The 19,604-nt window shown below is 47.1% G+C and overlaps 1 protein-coding gene across 1 annotated transcript; it reads right to left on the reverse strand.

Annotated features, from left to right (window-relative positions):
- Positions 1-11,113: 11,113 nt before the first annotated feature.
- Positions 11,114-14,618, reverse strand: LOC123125538 (cadmium/zinc-transporting ATPase HMA3). The gene is made up of 6 exons (XM_044546010.1): positions 14,112-14,618; positions 13,631-13,986; positions 13,280-13,535; positions 12,736-13,201; positions 12,433-12,638; positions 11,114-12,355 (listed from the first exon to the last, which is right to left on the reverse strand). The coding sequence occupies exons 1-6, from the start codon at positions 14,353-14,355 to the stop codon at positions 11,322-11,324; spliced, it is 2,562 nt and encodes an 853-aa protein (XP_044401945.1). The 5' UTR covers positions 14,356-14,618; the 3' UTR covers positions 11,114-11,321.
- Positions 14,619-19,604: the final 4,986 nt, after the last annotated feature.

Consider the following 19,604-nt stretch of genomic DNA (forward strand, 5'->3'; position numbering starts at 1 on the left):
TGGCCTAGACACCGACTTGACGATCCTACGGAGGTTGTCGTGGTTCCCCTCGACATGCTACCACTACCCGTCCACCTGTCCTTCATGCGCGGCCACTACTGGGCGGGCATGAAGGCCAACTGGATTGTCCTCATCCACCACACCGGTAGTCCGTGGCGTCTCGTGGATATCTACACCCCGCGAGAGATCACCCTTCCATCATTGGATACCGCCGCCATCGAGCCTCGTGGCCCGCCGGACACTCCTGCCTACTACGCACGAGACGCGTTAAGCTTTTGGCTCGACCTCTGTTTGCAAAAAGTTGTAATCTGCGAAGTGCCCACACCATCAGAAGACTACATGGATTACAAGCTCATTCCCTTGTTCAACATGGGATTAGTCTATCTGGAATCCGGTCGCCATACATGGTTATGGCTCATCATCAATCATGTTGAGGCAACATTTCTGTCTGATGCTATAGTGCACGATGGCATCGTTTACGCGGTCGACGCACAGATTGGCTGCCTATACTGGTGGAATCTATCGTCGTGTAATTGTTCTATCTCATCTCATCTTTACCTTATGAATACGACTGCCTGTTCATTTGTTACAAATTTACAATGCATAGCATGTCTATAACCACATCATTGCTATATGTTCCTCTCATTTCCTAGATTTTTATGACCACACATGTTATTTTAGAGTTGATATGAGAACAATTGGCATCTAATGATTGTTAGAATACATATTATGAGCATAACATCATGATTGCTATATGTTACTCTCGTTTACAAGATTTTTATAACAACGCATGTTATTGCTTAGAGTTGATATGAGAACAGTAGTAGTAAGTGCTATGGTAGAATATGAGTAGGCGCTGTCATAGCTGTTTTCCTCTCATTGTTACATGATCTTTGAACCATGACATATTGCTAGAATATGAAAGCCATTGGCTTATTTTTTTAACTTGGGGTATGATTATGACCGCGGCATTGCAATTCTCTGTCTATGATATGTGTCACTGTTATAATAATCTTAATTCCACACATACTCTGAACATGATTGTTTATTTTTGTCCTTTTGGTCTCCAATTTGAATTGTTGCAGCAGACGCAAATGCGCTGGCCTTCATGATTCCAGGACCTGGAATCATACCAGCCGATGGGTGGTGGTTTATCGCTCGTTCAGCTGACGGCGATCATTTGATGCTCATTCACAAAGGAGTAGTACATGATGTACATCTACACTTCCAATGCATTTAGCCTTTAATCTAAATCGATATTGATTGACTAATGCACCAACTTGTGCTGTAGGTATAGGCTACATGTCTATCCTTAATTACAGCATGCAACGGCCTTCATTTAATCTCCTTATCTCAATGGTCGCATGCACACAGAAGTCTGCTACTTTTGGGCGTTAATTATGCCCTGGTCAATGTGTAAATCTCTAAATGTACAGTCTTTCACGGACGTATGGAGTAGGTTGAGCACTTGAGCGTGAGCGTGTGTGTTGCGTCGTGTGCTGTGTGCCGCATGGGTGCGTGAGTGTTGCGTGTGTCCATGTGTACGTGTGAGTGTTGCATGTTGCATGCATGCATGCATGCATGGGGCTTACTCCCTCCCATTGACATGTTCATATTTCAAGCTTCCTCTGTTCCCTCCATATGGTGATACTCCCTCTGTTCCCAAATAGTACGGAGTAAAAGCCTCCCTCTGTTCCCAAATACGGAGTATTTGTCTTTCTACAGATTTCAACAAGTGACTAGGTACGGAGCAAAATGAGTGAAGTGAGCGTAGAGGCATAGGGATACTGTAGAAAGGAAGTCCTCGCGATCCATTATTCCCCATCTCGGTCAGAGAGAACTATTCAACTAGTCTTCGCAGTGAAGTGACAATACACGCTGCAGCAGACGCAAAGGAGTAGGGATTGCCATGCAACGGATGCACTAGAGCTATAAGTGTATGAAAGCTCAAACAAAAGAAACTAAGTGGGTGTGCATCCAACTTGCTTGCTCACGAAGACCTCGGGCATTTGAGGAAGCCCATCATTGGAATATACAAGCCAAGTTCTATAATGAAATTTCCCACTAGTATATGAAAGGAAAAAACGAGAGACTCTCTATCATGAAGATCACGGTGCTACTTTGAAGCACAAGTGTGGTAAAAGGATAGTAACATTGTCCCTTCTCTCTTTTTCTCTCATTTTTTTATTTGGGCCTTTTCTCCTTTTTTATGGCCTCTTTTTTTTAATTTAGTCCGGAGTCTCATCCCGACTTGTGGGGGAATCATAGTCTCCATCATCCTTTCCTCACTTGGGACAATGCTCTAATAATGATGATCATCACACTTTTATTTACTTACAACTCATGAATTACAACTCAATACTTAGAACAAAATATGACTCTATGTGGATGCCTCCGGCGGTGTACCGGGATATGCAATGAATCAAGAGTGACATGATTGAAAGAATTATGAATGATGGCTTTGCCACATACAATGTCAACTACATGATCATGCAAAGCAATATGACAATGATGGAGGGTATCATGATAAACGAAACGATGGAAAGTTGCACGGCAATATATCTCGGAATGGCTATGGAAATGCATAATAGGTAGGTATGGTGGCTGTTTTGAGGAAGATATAAGGAGGTTTATGTGTGATAGAGCGTATCATATCACGGGGTTTGGATGCACCGGCGAAGTTTGCACCAACTCTCAAGGTGAGAAAGGGCAATGCACGGTACTGAAGAGGCTAGAAAATTGCAGAAAGGTAAGTGTGCGTATAATCCATGGACTCACATTAGTCATAAAGAACTCATATACTTATTGCAAAAATTTATTAGCCCTCGAAGCAAAGTACTACTATGCATGCTCCTAGGGGAAGGGTTGGTAGGAGTTAACCATCGCGCGATCCCGACCGCCACACAAAGGATGACAATCAATAAACACCTCATGCTCCGACTTCGTTACATAACGGTGCACCATACGTGCATGCTACGGGAATCACAAACTCCAACACAAGTATTTTTCAATTCCACAATTACTCAACTAGCACAACTATGATATTACCACCTTTATATCTCAAAACAATTATCAAGCATCAAATTTCTCATGATATTATAATTAAAACAAATTGCCATGATATTTTAAGACTCTCAAAATAATATAAGTGAAGCATGAGAGATCAATAGTTTCTATAAAACAAATCCACCGCCGTGCTCTAAAAGATATAAGTGAAGCACTAGAGCAAAAACTATATAACTCAAAAAATATAAGTGAAGCACATAGAGTATTCTAACAATTTCCGAATCATGTGTGTCTCCCTCAAAAGGTGTGTACATCAAGGATGATTGAGGCAAACCAACAAATAAAGACTCAAATAATACAAGACGCTCCAAGCAAAACACATATCATGTGGTGAATAAAAATATAGCTCCAAGTAAAGTTACCGATGGAAGTAGACGAAAGAGGGGATGCCTTCCGGGGCATCCCCAAGCTTTGGCTTTTAGGTGTCCTTAGATTATCTTGGGGTGCCATGGGCATCCCCAAGCTTAGGCTCTTTCCACTCCTTGTTCCATAATCCATCAAATCTTTTACCCAAAACTTGAAAACTTCACAACACAAAACTTAACAGAAAATCTCGTGAGCTCCGTTAGCAAAAGAAAACAAAACACCACTTCAAAGTACTGTAATGAACTCATTATTTATTTATATTGGTGTTAAACCTACTGTATTCCAACTTCTCTATGGTTTATAAACTATTTTACTAGCCATAGATTCATCAAAATAAGCAAACAACACACGAAAAACAGAATCTGTCAAAAACAGAACAGTCCGTAGTAATCTGTAACTAACACAAACTTCTGGAACTCAAACAATACAGCCAAAATAGGAAAACCTAGAAAATTTGTTTATTGATCAGCAGCAATTGGAATGAATATTTTATCACTTTCTGGTGATTTTTAACAATTATTTTCGTGAACAGAAAGTTTCTGGAATTTTCAGCAAGATCAAATAACTATCATCCAAGAAGATCCTATAGGTTAAACTTGGCACAAACACTAATTAAAACATAAAAACACATCTAACCAGAGGCTAGATCAAATATTTATTCCTAAACAGAAGCAAAAAGCAAAAAACTAAAAATAAAATTGGGTTGCCTCCCAACAAGTGCTATCGTTTAACGCCCCTAGCTAGGCATAAAAGCAAGGATAGATCTAGGTATTGCCATCTTTGGTTGGCAATCCATAAGTGGCTCTCATAATAGATTCATAAGGTAATTTTATTTTCTTTCTAGGGAAGTGTTCCATGCCTTTCCTTAACGGAAATTGGAATCTAATATTTCCTTCCTTCATATCAATAATTGCACCAATCGTTCTAAGGAAAGGTCTACCAAGAATAATAGGACATGAAGGATTGCAATCTATGTCAAGAACAATAAAATCTACGGGCACATAATTCCTATTTGCAACAATAATACCATCATTAATTCTTCCCATAGGTTTCTTAATGGTGGAATCCGCAAGGTGCAAGTTTAAAGAGCAATCATCAAAATCACGGAAACCTAGCAAATCACACAAAGTCTTTGGAATCGTGGAAACACTAGCACCCAAATCACACAAAGCATAACATTCATGATCTTTAATATTAATTTTAATTGTAGGTTCCCACTCATCATAAAGTTTTCTAGGGATAGAAACTTCCAACTCAAGTTTTTCCTCATAAGATTGCATCAAAGCATCAACGATATGTTTGGTAAAGGCTTTATTTTGACTATAAGCATGTGGAGAATTTAGCAAGGATTGCAACAAGGAAATACAATCTATCAAAGAGAAATTATCATAATTAAATTCCTTGAAATCCAAGATAGTGGGTTCATTGATATCTAGAGTTTTCATCTCTTCCATCCCACTTTTACCAATTTTTGCATCAAGATCTAGAAACTCCGAATTTTTGGAACGCCTTCTAGGTAAAGGTGGATCATATTCAGTCCCATCATTACCAAGATTCATATTGCAAAACAAAGATTTAATAGGGGACACATCAATAAATTTTAGATCTTCATCTTTATTTTCCCAAAAAAAATCCGGCGTAGCGGCCATCTTATTAACTAAGGTGGCCTGCTTATCCGAAACTTCAGCTATTAACTTCTCAAGATGAGCAATCTGAGATTTCAAACCATCAAATTCTTTAGACATATCATCGAACTCTTTATTCATATAACCCATAAAGCTTTTTTTGTTCCTTAAGCTCGTTTCTAAACAAATTATTATGCTCAAATTGTAAGACCATAAAACCCCTGACGTTGCTTTCGATCTCTTCTAACCTTTTAAGGTGAAGATCACCAAATCTAGGTAGAGTCATCATGACAAGCAAGCAATCCAACACATGAGCAAACAAGAAGCAAGTGAAAACAAGGTGAACAGAAAAGAGAGGGCGAATAAAACGGCAAGGGTGAAGTGGGGGAGAGGAAAACGAGAGGCAAATGGCAAATAATGTAATGCGGGAGATAAGGGTTTGTGATGGGTACTTGGTATGTTGACTTTTGCGTAGACTCCCCGGCAACGGCGCCAGATATCCTTCTTGCTACCTCTTGAGCACTGCGTTGGTTTTCCCTTGAAGAGGAAAGGGTGATGCGGTAAAGCAGCGTAAGTATTTCCCTCAGTTTTTGAGAACCAAGGTATCAATCCAGTAGGAGGCCACGCACGAGTCCCTCGCACCTACACAAACAAATAAAATCCTCGCAACCAACGCAATAAAGGGGTTGTCAATCCCTTCACGGTCACTTACGAAAGTGAGATCTGATAGATATGATAAGACAATATTTTTGGTATTTTTATAATAAAGATGCAAAGTAAAATAAAAGGCAATGAAAATAGCTAAGTGTTGGAAGATTAATATGATGGAAAATAGACCCGGGGGCCATAGGTTTCACTAGTGGCTTCTCTCGAGAGCATAAGTATTACGGTGGGTAAACAAATTACTGTTGAGCAATTGACAGAATTGAGCATAGTTATGAGAATATCTAAGTATGATCATGTATATAGGCATCACATCCGAGACAAGTAGACCGACTCCTGCCTGGATCTACTACTATTACTCCACACATCGACCACTATCCAGCATGCATCTAGAGTATTAAGTTCAAAAGAACAGAGTAACGCTTTAAGTAAGATGACATGATGTAGAGGGATAAACTCATGCAATATGATATAAACCCCATCTTGTTATCCTCGATGGCAACAATACAATACGTGCCTTGCTGCCCCTACTGTCACTGGGAAAGGACACCGCAAGATTGAACCCAAAGCTAAGCACTTCTCCCATTGCAAGAAAGATCAATCTAGTAGGCCAAACCAAACTGATAATTCGAAGAGACTTGCAAAGATAACCAATCATACATAAAAGAATTCAGAGAAGATTCAAATATTGTTCATAGATAAACTTGATCATAAACCCACAATTCATCGGTCTCAACAAATACACCGCAAAAGAAGATTACATCGAATAGATCTCCACAGGAGAGGGGGAGAACATTGTATTGAGATCCAAAAAGAGAGAAGAAGCCATCTAGCTAATAACTATGCACCCGAAGGTCTGAGGTAAACTACTCACACATCATCGGAGAGGCTATGGTGTTGATGTAGAAGCCCTCCGTGATCGATGCCCCCTCCGGCGGAGCGCCGGGAAAGGCCCCAAGTAGGGATCTCACGGGTACAGAAGGTTGCGGCGGTGGAATTAGGTTTTTGGCTCCGTATCTGGTAGTTTGGGGGTACGTAGGTATATATAGGAGGAATAAGTACGTCGGTGGAGCAACGTGGGCCCCACGAGGGTGGAGGGCGCGCCCAGGGGGGTAGGCGCGCCCCCTACCTCATGCCTTCCTGGTTGATGTCTTGACGTAGGGTCCAAGTCCTCTGGATCACGTTTGTTCCAAAAATCACGTTCCCGAAGGTTTCATTCCGTTTGGACTCCGTTTGATATTCTTTTTCTGCAAAACTCTGAAATAGGCAAAAAAAACAGCAATTCTGGGCTGGGCCTCCGGTTAATAGGTTAGCCCCAAAAATAATATAAAAGTGTATAATAAAGCCCAATAATGTCCAAAACAGAATATAATATAGCATGGAACAAAAAAATTATAGAGACGTTGGAGACGTATCAGTAACCTATGTGGCTAACAGAGTTGTCAAAGTGCCCAAGAGTTCAGACAAAACCTGAGCCGCCGGCCCGAGCTGTCGCAGCGGCAGTCGATCCAAATGTCATAGCCGCCGCTGTTGACGAATTGAGAGCCGGCCCAGTGCCACCCAAGAAGATTGCAGCCCTAGAGGGCAGCTCATAGGGGTCCGAAATACTGTTGCCATCGGAGTAGCCCCCAAGCCCTCCGTCTTGAAGCTGATAGATGGATTCTGTCTCTCCGGTTGAGGACTCATCCCCCGAGTAGATGGTCGTCTCTCCTCCAGATTCAGAACCATCGCAAGTTCCATGCCTTCCGTGAAACCAACGAAAATGTGCTTTCGGCCGGGTTGAACCCTGGCGGGTCGCACACGCTGAGCCGGCTCGACGATGTCGATGCAGATATCAGGCTCAGGCTCTAATTCGCCGATTTTGCCGATGAAGACGTGAATTCCGCCAAAGGGGACCCGGTACCCATACTCGATTGAGTCGGCCTCGGGGCCCCAGCCAGCGTCGTCGATGTAGAGCTTGCCGCAGCAACTCTTAGTCATCCAGCCTACGGCGTATCCCTCAATCCCTGGGAAAGATCCCCTCAAGAACTCAAAACCACCGTGCGATGGCCCCATGGTGGGCGCCAACTGTCATGGTTTTGTCACGGCAGATGCCCTAGTGAAAGGACTTAAGTGTGGAGCCATCGCTTGATGATTAGCTCGAAGGGGTTGGACGGGATGAAGGACACAATGTTTACCCAGGTTCGGCCCCTCACGGAGGAGGTAAAAGCCTACTCCTGCTTTCGTTGATATTACTTGGTATTGATTACAAGGGAGCGGACATGCTTGACCTAGCTATCGATCAGTTGTTTCTTGAGTTAACCTGTCGTTGGGCCTCGCCTTTATATACATAGGTCGAGGCCCTTGGCTTACAAGAGTCCAAGTCGGATCACACAACGTGACCAACTTTGTTTCTAAATCACCTAGCCTTGCTAGGCAAGTCACCGTTGGGCGGCTTACACACGCCGGGTCTCGCACCATCTCCTGGACTTGGGCCTCCGGCGGCTCACCACGTGAGTCGCCCTTCGGGTACTGCTTCTAGCCTCTTGGGCGTATTTAAGCCTTATCTCTGAGAATTGCCAATGGTGTAACCCGACCCCTCCTGGGCGGGCTACACCACGGGGTTATATCCCCAACACCCTCCCTGCACCACCATGGCCGACTACGGCAGCTAATTCGGCATCATGGCTGACCCCATTGACTGGGACGCACTCGTCGCCATATCGGATTCGAGCTCTACCCCGGACAAGGAGGAGCTCGCCTTCAAAGTGCCCTTCGCCGCTCGCAAATGGACATGGTCAGGAGCTCGAGCCATGCACCCTTCTCGGTGGCCCGGATGAGTAGTTCCAGCTCTGTGCCCGCTCGCATCGGCTCATTGCGGTCTGCGCCCTCCCCAGTGGCTCGGATGGGCAGTTCTGGCTCCACGCCTATTCGGGGTGGCCCATCCTAGCCCGCGCCCTCCCTGGCCAGGTGGTGGGGCGAGTAGTGTCGCACCTCTGCTTCTCTCGGAAGACATTGGGTGCTCATGGCCGCACCGCTAAGTCTGTGGTTGTGACAATCCGAGTCGGAGGTGTGGGCCGGATCCAGCCGGCCTCGCTATGGGTCGTGTAGATCTGTATCCCAAGCCACTGACACCCATTGACTCGGACGACAACCTCCTCCGCGACCTCATCCGTCGGTCCTTGACCTCTGTGGATACATACACCCTCCAATGTCGCAAAAATGCCAAGGCATTGCAGCTTGGTATCGAAGAGTCTGAGTGGCTCGCACAGTGAAGGCTTAGGTCCTAGCCAAGGAGGAGGCCTACGTTTCCTTGCGCTTGGCCGGCCTTCCCTCCTTGTTCTTGTCCTCCTCCAACAACAGCGGCACCACCGCCGATGATGATGACGCCCCTTCAGCCGCCCGCGCCAATGCCGCGGAGTACTACCACCGCTCCGAAGACCCTGAGGGGAAGGGGCCAACGAGGAAATGGTGAACTTTGGCGCTCCCTCGCTCTATCATTTATCTATCGTAGTCTTTCGATGAACTTTTTATGAACTTGCTACGCTATGCTCGGTTAAACTCGCTATGTTCGATCTTTTGTGAACTTCATATGCTATGTCTGGTTGTCAATTCAACTAGCTATGTCCATCTATGATCTATGCTATGTTCAATTTATATGTGTACTATTTTGATCATGTCATGTAGGGGTGCACTGATTTGGGGGTTCAGATATGAGGGGGATGGTTCAGGACGCAGACAAATGAGCAGTGGTCGGACACTGTCCGCGGGTATATAGGGGGCATCTCCAAGCCAGCCCTCAAAACAGATACACTATTTGTCCGCGGACTGATCCCGACTGGTCCGCGGACACGGATACAGGAGTCGGCCATCCAACCCTGTCTCCTAAATGTACGCCCCATTTTTTTTTCTTCAAGTCCTAAACACACTCAAAATAGTTATAGAAAACAGCACAATTCCTCCATAAATAACTTGCAAATATCCCTAGTACAACAATATTTCACATGTAAATATTACATCCGAGATAACCGGATCTTCAACAAGATTTCAGAATTCATAGATTCCAAATTCAACAATACTCGGGTCAGAACCGACACAAGTCCTCCCGCGCAATGTGCCCCTTGAGCTTCATCCAACAATGTATGAATGTTCATGGCCTCCCCTCGGTCCTATGGTACAACATAGCAACACGTCTAGGGTATACAACGTGATGATTATCAAGTTGTAACATGAGTGAATTAATGCATTGACCAACATGTAGAGCAACAATAAGAAAAACTTACGATCTTCACGGTTGACAACCCAATGGCCACATTGCCTCCACTCGTGCAACCAAATCGCAAAACTTCGTGACGATGTTGGAGATTGTGTACCGCCGATGGTCTTGCGACTTCACATGGAGATCATGAATCATGTGCAAGTCGAAGGGCGCGAAGTGCTTTTGCTCAAGAAATAAAGCACACACATTTGCCAAAACATCGAGCCCCCCTTATCTTATGCCTACAAAGTACGCATATACGACCTTGCACGCATCGCACAACTCATCCTCCATCACCAAGTACCCCGTCATCGTGCTTACCCTAGAAACACAAGAAGTTCGATAAAAAAATTCAATGACATTTGACCGAATACCTGTCAGCGGTGGTGTCTGCCATGAATGGCTTTGGGAGGGGTCGGAGGATAGCTTGGTACAGACGGATCCTGAGTGGACAACGATGTAGTCCAAGGCGGGCAGGTGTCGGTGGGGGTTGTGGACGTCCGACAATGCCTAGGCGACGGCCGGAAAGGTACAATTCTAGGGTCGGGCGAGCAGGGTGCAGATGCAGAGCAAGGGGGTGTAGGGGCGAAGTGAAAGAAAAATTGACCGGAGGTGTCGAAGTTATGTGGCGGTAGTCCGAACTCCACAAAGCTCCCCCAGTTTGCATTCGGTTTGCGGGGATTCGGGCAGGCGAACGCGTCCACGGATAAATAGAGGTCCGTGTTGGATGATAATCTACGTCCTGACATGTCGATTTGGACCCTTACAACGATTTCGACGGTCCACGGTGAAGATGTCTTTAAGGACATGTACAATGGTTCATATGATAGTCTTATTTTAAACATTGCATGTAATTTTGAGATGTCAATAAAACATGTATGCAATGGGTTATCTCTTAGTCTTATCTATGATAATTAGCTATTCATAAAATCATGGTGACACATATTGGCTAACAGATCATAAGAGAAGACAAACCTTTTATTATAGATTCTCTCTCCTCCGCCTCAGCAATTATCCTATGTGACGCATCTAAGATAGCACCATTGTACATGCCCTAAGCTCTTTTCACACCGCAGGACAGACGTGGTGAGCAATCTTTAAATCATTAAAAAAATCTCTTTACACACATGTCACCGCATGTTGCCACGTACTACCTCCATCCTGGTTTATTAGTCTCCTTTGTATTTTGCGCCAAATTTTGTCCTTAAACTTAACTAACAAAATGTTAATGCATGTCATAAAAATAATATAATCGTAAACTATGTTTAAATACGAATTCAACGATATAATTTTTTATGGCATGTATTGATATTTTGTTAGTTAAATCTCTAGTTAAAATTCGGCACAAAATATACAAAGAGGACTTATAAACCAAAGGTAGTACATATATTCAGCACCAGATCAGCAGGAGCCATTTTCTTGCACGCTTCCGTGCTATCTGTTTCACGAGGGCAGCATCCTACCGACGCGCCGCTTGATGAAGCAGGCGCCGCGGGACCGTTGACAGATCCGGTGACCTCGACTTTTTTTGCCGGCGCACACGTCGCGGCCGTCGGGCTTTCACGCTGCTCGCCGGCTCGTACGTCGATGGCGACCGAGTGCTCAGGAGATTTGCTTGGCTTGTGGCAGCAATGGCAGCCTTTCGATGCGTCGCCGCCCGTCTTTCCAACGCTTTTAGCGGCAGCGTCCGGTGAAACGGCGGCGAGCTGAGACCTTCTCATCTCCAGCGACCTGGCCGTGGCGCGGCACGCCTCCTCCTTCCCGCGGCGCCCGCGCCCCTCCCCCAGCAGCAGCATGCTGTTGAGCACGACGAGCAGGCACGTCCCCACGTCGGCGAGGACCGCCGCCCACAGCACCGGGCGCCAGGCGACCGCGAGCGCGAGGACGGCGGCCTTGGCGGCGATCGAGGACACCATGTTGACGGCGATGGTCCGGCGGGCGCGCCTGCCGAGCCTGACGGCCTCGGGGACCCGGAGGATGTCGCTGGACATGAGCGTCGCGTGGCTGGTCTCCATGGCCGCGGCCGAGCCGGAGATGCCCATGGAGACGCCCACGTCCGCCGTCGCCAGTGCCGGGGCGTCGTTCATGCCGTCGCCGACCATCATCGTCGGCCCAGCCCTCGCCTTCAGCGCGCCCACCAGCCGGACCTTGTCCTCCGGGAAGAGCTCCGAGTGGAGCTCCTCCAAGGCGCCGCCCAGCTGCTGCTGCGCGTGCACGGCCGCCTCCGCGCTGTCCCCCGTGAGCAGTACTGAGCTGATGCCCATGGACGCCAGCTCTCGAATCGCTTCGGCCGCGCCGGTCCGGCAGTCGTCGGAGAACGAGAACACCCCGACGAGGTCCCCGTCGCAGATCACGTAGCCGATCGAGACGCCTTTCAGGCCATTCATTCTTTCTGGCACTGCAAGTAAGAAAGTTTTCCTTCTCAAACTTCATTGATCAAGCACAGAATGTATGTTTGCTCTGCTCTCAGCTCACCTGTCTGACAGGAGGATCCCCTCGCCAAGACCCTCTTGTTCCCGACGTAGATGCGTTTCCCGTCGATCTCTCCATAGATGCCCTCGCCGGGAAGGATGCGGAACTGGGCGACGCATTCCGGTTTCGGCTCGATGGATTTCGACTGCGCGTACTCCACGAGCGCAGCCGCCATTGGGTGGCTGGATTTGCTCTCGATGCTTGAGATCCTGCGAGAAGAAGCTCTCATTTCAGCACGAGTTTTCATCAGTGAAAAGTTCAATGCCGCCCAAGAGGTGTGGCAATAGACAGTGGACACACACGTACCAGTAAAGAAGATAGCTCATCTGAACCTTGTGCCCAACCACATCGAACATGTCGACGCTGAACTCCCCTCTGGTGATGGTGCCGGTCTTGTCGAACGCCACGGCCCTGATCTCGCCCAGCGACTCGAGGACGTCCCCTCCCTTGACGAGGACCCCCATCCTCGCCGCCGTCAGGAGCGCGCAGAACGTCGCGACGGGCGTCGACAGCACCAGCGCGCACGGGCACGCGCTCACCAGCAGCACCAGCGCCAGCCTGAACCACCGCTCCGCGTCGCGCGCCCCCAGCAGCGGCGGCAGCAGCGCCACCCCTGCTCCGAGAACCACCACGGCCGGCGTGTAGTACCTGGCGCAGGAGTCGATCAGCCGCTGCGTCTTGGACTTGCTCTGCTGGGCCTCCTCCACCAGCCTCTCCATCTTGGCCACCGTGGAGTTCTCGGCGAGGGCCATTGTCCTCACGGCGATGTAGCCTGCATCACAGTAGGCTCAGATCACCACGAGAATGTCGCTGCCTTCAAGAAAGAGAAGGAACATTGCAGTTTTAGTACCGTCCAAGTTGAGCGTGCCGGCCCAGACCTCGGACTGCGGTTGCTTGGGCACCGGGTACGACTCGCCGGTGAGGCTCCTCTCATCGACCTCACTCTGCCCGTCGACCACCACGCCATCCACCGGCACCATCTCCCCGGCTCTGACCGCGATGACGGCGCCCACACCTATGTCGCGCACGTTGACGACCTCGCCCGTCTCCGCGAGGACTGCCTTCGGCGGGATCATGCTCATCAACGACGACATCCCGGCGCTGGCCTGACACCACATCACACTTTGTGTTAGGAAAATTCACATTCATTCCATCGATCACGGAAAGTAACTGAGGATTCTTCACACTGTAATTGTAGTACCTTGGTGCAGGCCAGGGTCTCGAGCCACTCTGCAGTGGTGAAGAGGAAGACGATGACGCCTGCCTCCGCGTAGTCCTTGAGCGCAACCGCACCGGCAACGGCGATAAGCATGAGGATGTTGATGTCCAGCGTCAGCCTGCTGGCGGCGGCGAGCCCTCGGAGAAGCATCGGGGGAGCGCCGGCGCAGGCCGCCCCCAGGGCCAGCCACTGCAGGGGAGGCAGGAGCCACCTGAAGGAAGACGCGAGGAGGAGGGCGCCGCAGGCGACGATGTACGGGCTGGGCCATCGGCCGATGACCCCGCTGCTGCCGTAGGCTCGCACCGAGGCCTCCAGGCCCGCCCCGTTCAGGACCTTGACTGATGCGTTCCGGAGTCCGGACAAGGCAACAAAGACGTTGAGATCGACTTGTAAGCTTTCTTTCATGGAGATTTTGGGTTCAGATTAGAGTAAGATCAGGAGAGGGGACGGATTGATTGGTTACCAATACGGGACTGAGAGACGGCGGCGGGGTCGTGCTCGACGACGACGGTGCGGGAGGGGACGACGACGGACACCGCCCTCACGCCGTCGAGCGGCGCCAGCAGCCGCTCGACGAGCGCGACCTCCGCCGAGCAGCACACGCCCAGCACGTCCAGGTACGTCTTCTCCCACTGCCTCCTCGCCGCCGCTTCCCCGGACAGAAGGCTCTCCTCGAGCGCCGTGTACGGCTCGCCGCCGCCCATCATCGGTGATCCAGAGACGCAGGCGGATGAACAGCAAGAAACAAAGCCAAATGGGAGATAGCAAATAAGTCAACGACAGAGCCGGGGATCGATGGTTTGGAGGAGGAGCAGAGGTTGAGCTACAAGCTGCAAGCAACCCTGCCGTCAGTGAAAGCGACGGCGGCCACTGACAGAAACAAAGAACTCAATCAAATCCGGCAGAGCATCGACTTTTTCACGAGTTCAGGGTGAGAGGACAAGCTCGACAATACGAAGCGCGCCGGCCAACACAGAGGTCCCACCTGCATGTAACATGGCATACGGGATAGCATAAGAGCATCTCCAATGAGATGCAAAATTGGAGAGGTGAAACAGAAGTGTTTTTTGCATCTTTAAAAAAGTGCCAACTCCAACAGACATTGCAATATAGAGATGTAAAAGAGCAACTTCAATAGAAGATGCAAACTAGAGATGTAAAATCGGCCGCAGGCCGCGCGGCTGTTGTTCGGGTTTTGTTCAGCCGCTGCATAGCCGCATTTGTGCATTGAATTTTCATAATTCTAGCAACAAAAAATGCATCATCGACCTTAGTTTAAAATCCTACAAGCAAAATTCAATTGTCACAAACGAAGTTGTTGGCCCAACAAATGAAAATGCACGTAAACATCACGCAATTTGCATCCTCTCCGTTGTCACTAGTACCATTGTGGACAGTGGTATGATCATCATCAATGACTTCTTTCTCGACCCTTTCTTGCCTTGAAGTCTCGTTGCCGCGAACTCCACCGGAAGCACCTTCATTAACACCTCCAATGCCGCTCATGTTGCCACCGAAGCCACCTCTCATGCCACTCATCATGTTGCCGCCAAAGCCACCTCCTATGCCACTCATCATGTTGCTGCCGGAGCCACCTCCCATGCCGCTCATGCTGCCGCTGAAGCCACTTCCCATGCCACCGAAGCCACCATCCATGTTGCCACCAAAGCCATCTCCCATGTTTCCACCAAATGCACCATTCATGGCACCACATCATGTTCATGTACCTTCTCATGGCACCTCCCATTCCTCCTCCCATGGAACCTCTCATTCCTCCCATGGGACCTCCCATTCCTCATCCCATCATGTTTCTCATGAGTATTTGCTTCTTCATCAGCATTTCATCGCGACAAAGTTCGACATACGCCTTTGCCTTGGCATTAAGAGTAGATGTGTCCATGAACATAAACTTGAGTGACTTGTCCTCGACCATCTTCATCTCCTCTGTCGCTGCCTTTCTCTCCTCTAGCTCAACCTTTCTCGCCTCGGCCGCTGCCCTCCGTCGCTCGACTTCACTCCTCTCCTCAATTTCTTTGAGCTTCAACATTTTTTTCTCTTCCGCATGCTCTTTCCTCGCCATGACGATGGCACCAAATTCTTCCTTGAGATCATTGTCTCCGTCCTTGGTTCCCTTGACTTTTTTGGTTCCATCGGGCCTATGTGATTTAGTCGCCGAGTAAGGGGTTGGGCTCCTTCTCTCATCACCGGGGACATCTTCTTCGTCCTCCACCCACCACACTTTTCTTCTTCGAAGGATCGAAAACTTCCCTAGTTTTCCACTTCTCCTCATCCCTGAGCTCTTTGTAGCAATGATGAAACGTGAAAGCTCTTTCTTTCTTCTTCCTCTTCTCTCCTTTGTTGTTCCTATCTCGAAATAATCCTTGCGCAATCATTTTCTAAAAGAAAACAACCAACATGTCATCATCAAACTAGTCAACATTTCAACAATTGGGAAGAGTATAGAAAGCTAACTACATTTTATGATACATGTTGAACATTTTTTTTAATACGTGCTATCTACATTTTTGCTATCACGATCAAGTTTTTTAATGAAAATGGTTTTTTTAAATACACAATGATTTTTTTTGTAAGACGCTATGAATCTTTGTCAAATACATGACAAACATATTTTTAAAACACAATGAATATTTTTTTTACACGGTGAGAAAAGAGCCGGGTGAAAAGAAAAGGCAACAAAAAAGAAAAAAAATACATGCTGAGAACTAGAAAATGAGAAAGAAAGGAAACCAAGTCGAAAAGTAACTAAATGGACAAATGGAACGGAAGAATAAACCGGCCGCAAAACCAAATTAGAAACCATAACAAGAACTAGAACAAAAATCATTGGGCCAACTGAGAAACTCACTGGGAACCGCCTCGCTCGATACTCGCTATTAAAATCATTGTGTTTTAATACGTGCTATCTACATTTTTGCTATCACGATCAAGTTTTTTTAATGAAAATGGTTTTTAAATACACAATGATTTTTTTGTAAGACGCTATGAATCTTTGTCAAATACATGACAAACATATTTTTAAAACACAATGAATATTTTTTTTACACGGTGAGAAAAGAGCCGGGTGAAAAGAAAAAGCAACAAAAAAGAAAAAAAATACATGCTGAGAACTAGAAAATGAGAAAGAAAGGAAACCAAGTCGAAAATTAACTAAATGGAAAAATGGAATGGAAGAATAAACCGGCCGCAAAATCAAATTAGAAACCATAACAAGAACTAGAACAAAAATCATTGGGCCAACTGAGAAACTCACTGGGAACCGCCTCGCTCGATACTCGCTATTGAGCTGGCCAATCCCTTGTCTAACTGAGGTGAGCGGACGCTGATCTCGCAATAAGTGAGATATAGTATAGCAAGTGGGGAGCTCTTATATGCCGCTCTTTGCGGTAAGCAGGCACCTGTTTGCGTAGGGACGGCCCATTGGCGATGCAAGCGGGCGTTTGTAGTGATGGGGAGAACCACTGTAGCGTTTAGTGAACTGGAGTGTTGCAGAACACTCTATAATGAACCTTGATGTAGCATACATTTTTATAAAATTTTAGACCCCTTTTGAAAGAACAAACTTTTGAGAAAAATGTGAACAATTTTCAAAAACAAATTGAACTTTTTGAAATTGTGAACATTTTATAAAAGTCTGAACTTTGTTCTAAAAACAAGAAAAAAATTTAAAACAATATTTTGAAAAAAATCTAATATTTGTTGCAATTCCGAGATTTTTCTAAAACATGTATTTTTGAATTTTGAAAATTCCGAACGTTTTTTTAACAAGTATCGAAATTCCATTTTTAAGAATGCGAATGTTTTTTGAAATTCCTTGAAGTTTATTTAAGTTCCTGCACAATATGTTTTTGAATGGGTGAAAAAAATGAATTTAGAAATATTTTTCGAAATTTCTAAACACATTTTGTGAAAAAAAAAAAGTTGTGTGAATCACTTGCAATTTGCCGCATTGTGCGGTAAATAGAAAAATACCTAGTATAGCATCCTTGGGAAGGTAGGCAGTGGAGATCGATCCGCTGGGTATTAAGCCTCTAGTAGTCGCCGGCCCAAACACACCCAAATGTATCGCGGTCCAGGGCCACCATCCTTGAGCTGAAAAATTGCACAAAAACACAGAGTAAGAATTGCCTCAAGAAAACAGACTATTCCCTAAAAAAAACAGAGTAAGTTTCTCTAAAAAAAAGATGCACAGTAAGCCCTCCAGAAAAAAAACAGTGAAAGTCAGAAAGCCACTTTTTTTTTACATGAAAGAAAGAGACACGTGAGGGATTGGAAGAGAGGAATCAAAATTTTAAACCGAAACGAACCATGGCTAAACTAAACACCGTGGCTGCCGCACATAAACCGCGGTGGCCACGATCCAGTTTATCCACGCGGTCCCTTTTTGACCGGTGCCCGCTTGCATGTGCAATAATGCTCGCTCCACCGCACGCAGCAGGCGCCGATCGGGTCAAACACTCGCGAACGTGACGATCGAGCTAGGTGCTGCGCGATGCATGGAGCACCGTTGATTAAATTATAAGTAGCCTAGATTTCGACCCCGAGCAAAGAAAGAAACAAACAAACGCTCCGTGACAAGGCTGTCTTATTGCTCCATTTGCCCGACCCGGCCGGTGATGCATGCCACAGCTGCTTAATTATCTTACAGCCCCTCCACTACCGGCGATGCCAATCCTCCGTGCCATCATTGGATCGTGGATTTGTGCCTCGGGTCATGCATGCACACACGCATTAATTTCCCCTCTAGAAACTCTTCATGGGACAAGCTAACACATCATACTGGGTGAAATAATTGGCGATGCCGGACGGTGGTAAATGAAAACAGATTGATGAAGGAATTATGCGTGTTGGTCATAGTCCTAGTAGCTAGTTGTTGGATTAAGAAAGGCATGTATTAGATGAGAGGTCTGCGTAGGATAGGGAGGCCTTTAATCACGAGGCGCGCCGCAACCAACAGCAACGTTGCAACGCCTGAAAGCAATACCTATGTAGGACGGCGAACGTGTCAACCTAGGGAGCGCCTCCCTAGCTCTCCCCCTCGTACGCATTCAAGACCAACCGACGCTAGCTAAGCTAAGCTTCACGTGCCGTGCGTCCTCGATCGACACGACACTAGATCACTAGCCATCAACAACCTCCTCCCGTTCCGATAGTGTGATCGATGTTGCTTGGAGTGGAGACCGATCCATCCATCCATACATCAATGGACGTCAGTAAGTACAGTTGATGAGTTCTTTCCGGCAAGATAGCCAGCCATGTTTGGCCTAGACTAGGAAATGTTTCACTAGATCAACAGTAGGAGCAAAGCTTTAGTTACAAGCTTTGCCACAGCCAGCAGCCCTCTCGCTCCGATGGTGGTTCTGCCATGCTCTTTCCCAGTAATAACCAACCACCTACATTGCTGATTACTGTACACTGCCCGTCCTTCCAATCCAAACGAGTTTGATCAGAGGAACTAGCAAAGCTATGTCTATGCAGAAAAAAAAACTATGTCTATGCGTGCCTCTTTCAGTAGGATTTGACGAGGGGGTCACGACACGAGTCGGTGCCTCCTGGTTTGGGTCGGCCAGGCTGATCCTGACCGGCTTGTCATTGGGCTGTCTCGCTCTACGTGCCGCGACTTCCGCTTCCGTCCTAGGCTCCCCGCCCACTTTTCGCGTGATCCTTTCTCCACTAGTGAGAACGAGGATGCTGGGGTCATGGCTCAACTTGCGCCGTGGGCGGGGCCCGGCGAGCACGATCCATCGATCGAAATGGTGATGCGTTCAACGGCCCTTAACGTGTCTAACCCAAAACAATCACGGACCAACGTGCAGCAGCGGTGCCAGGCCTAGCTAGTGGCGCCACCGTACTTGGGCTGTAAACCATGATGAACACTCGAAACTTTTTCGCATCCTCGTGAAAAAGCCACTGTTTATGTGTTGCGCTTGTTTTGTCT

This window comes from Triticum aestivum, chromosome 5D, assembly GCF_018294505.1.
Source record: "Triticum aestivum cultivar Chinese Spring chromosome 5D, IWGSC CS RefSeq v2.1, whole genome shotgun sequence".
Taxonomy (NCBI): domain Eukaryota; kingdom Viridiplantae; phylum Streptophyta; class Magnoliopsida; order Poales; family Poaceae; genus Triticum; species Triticum aestivum.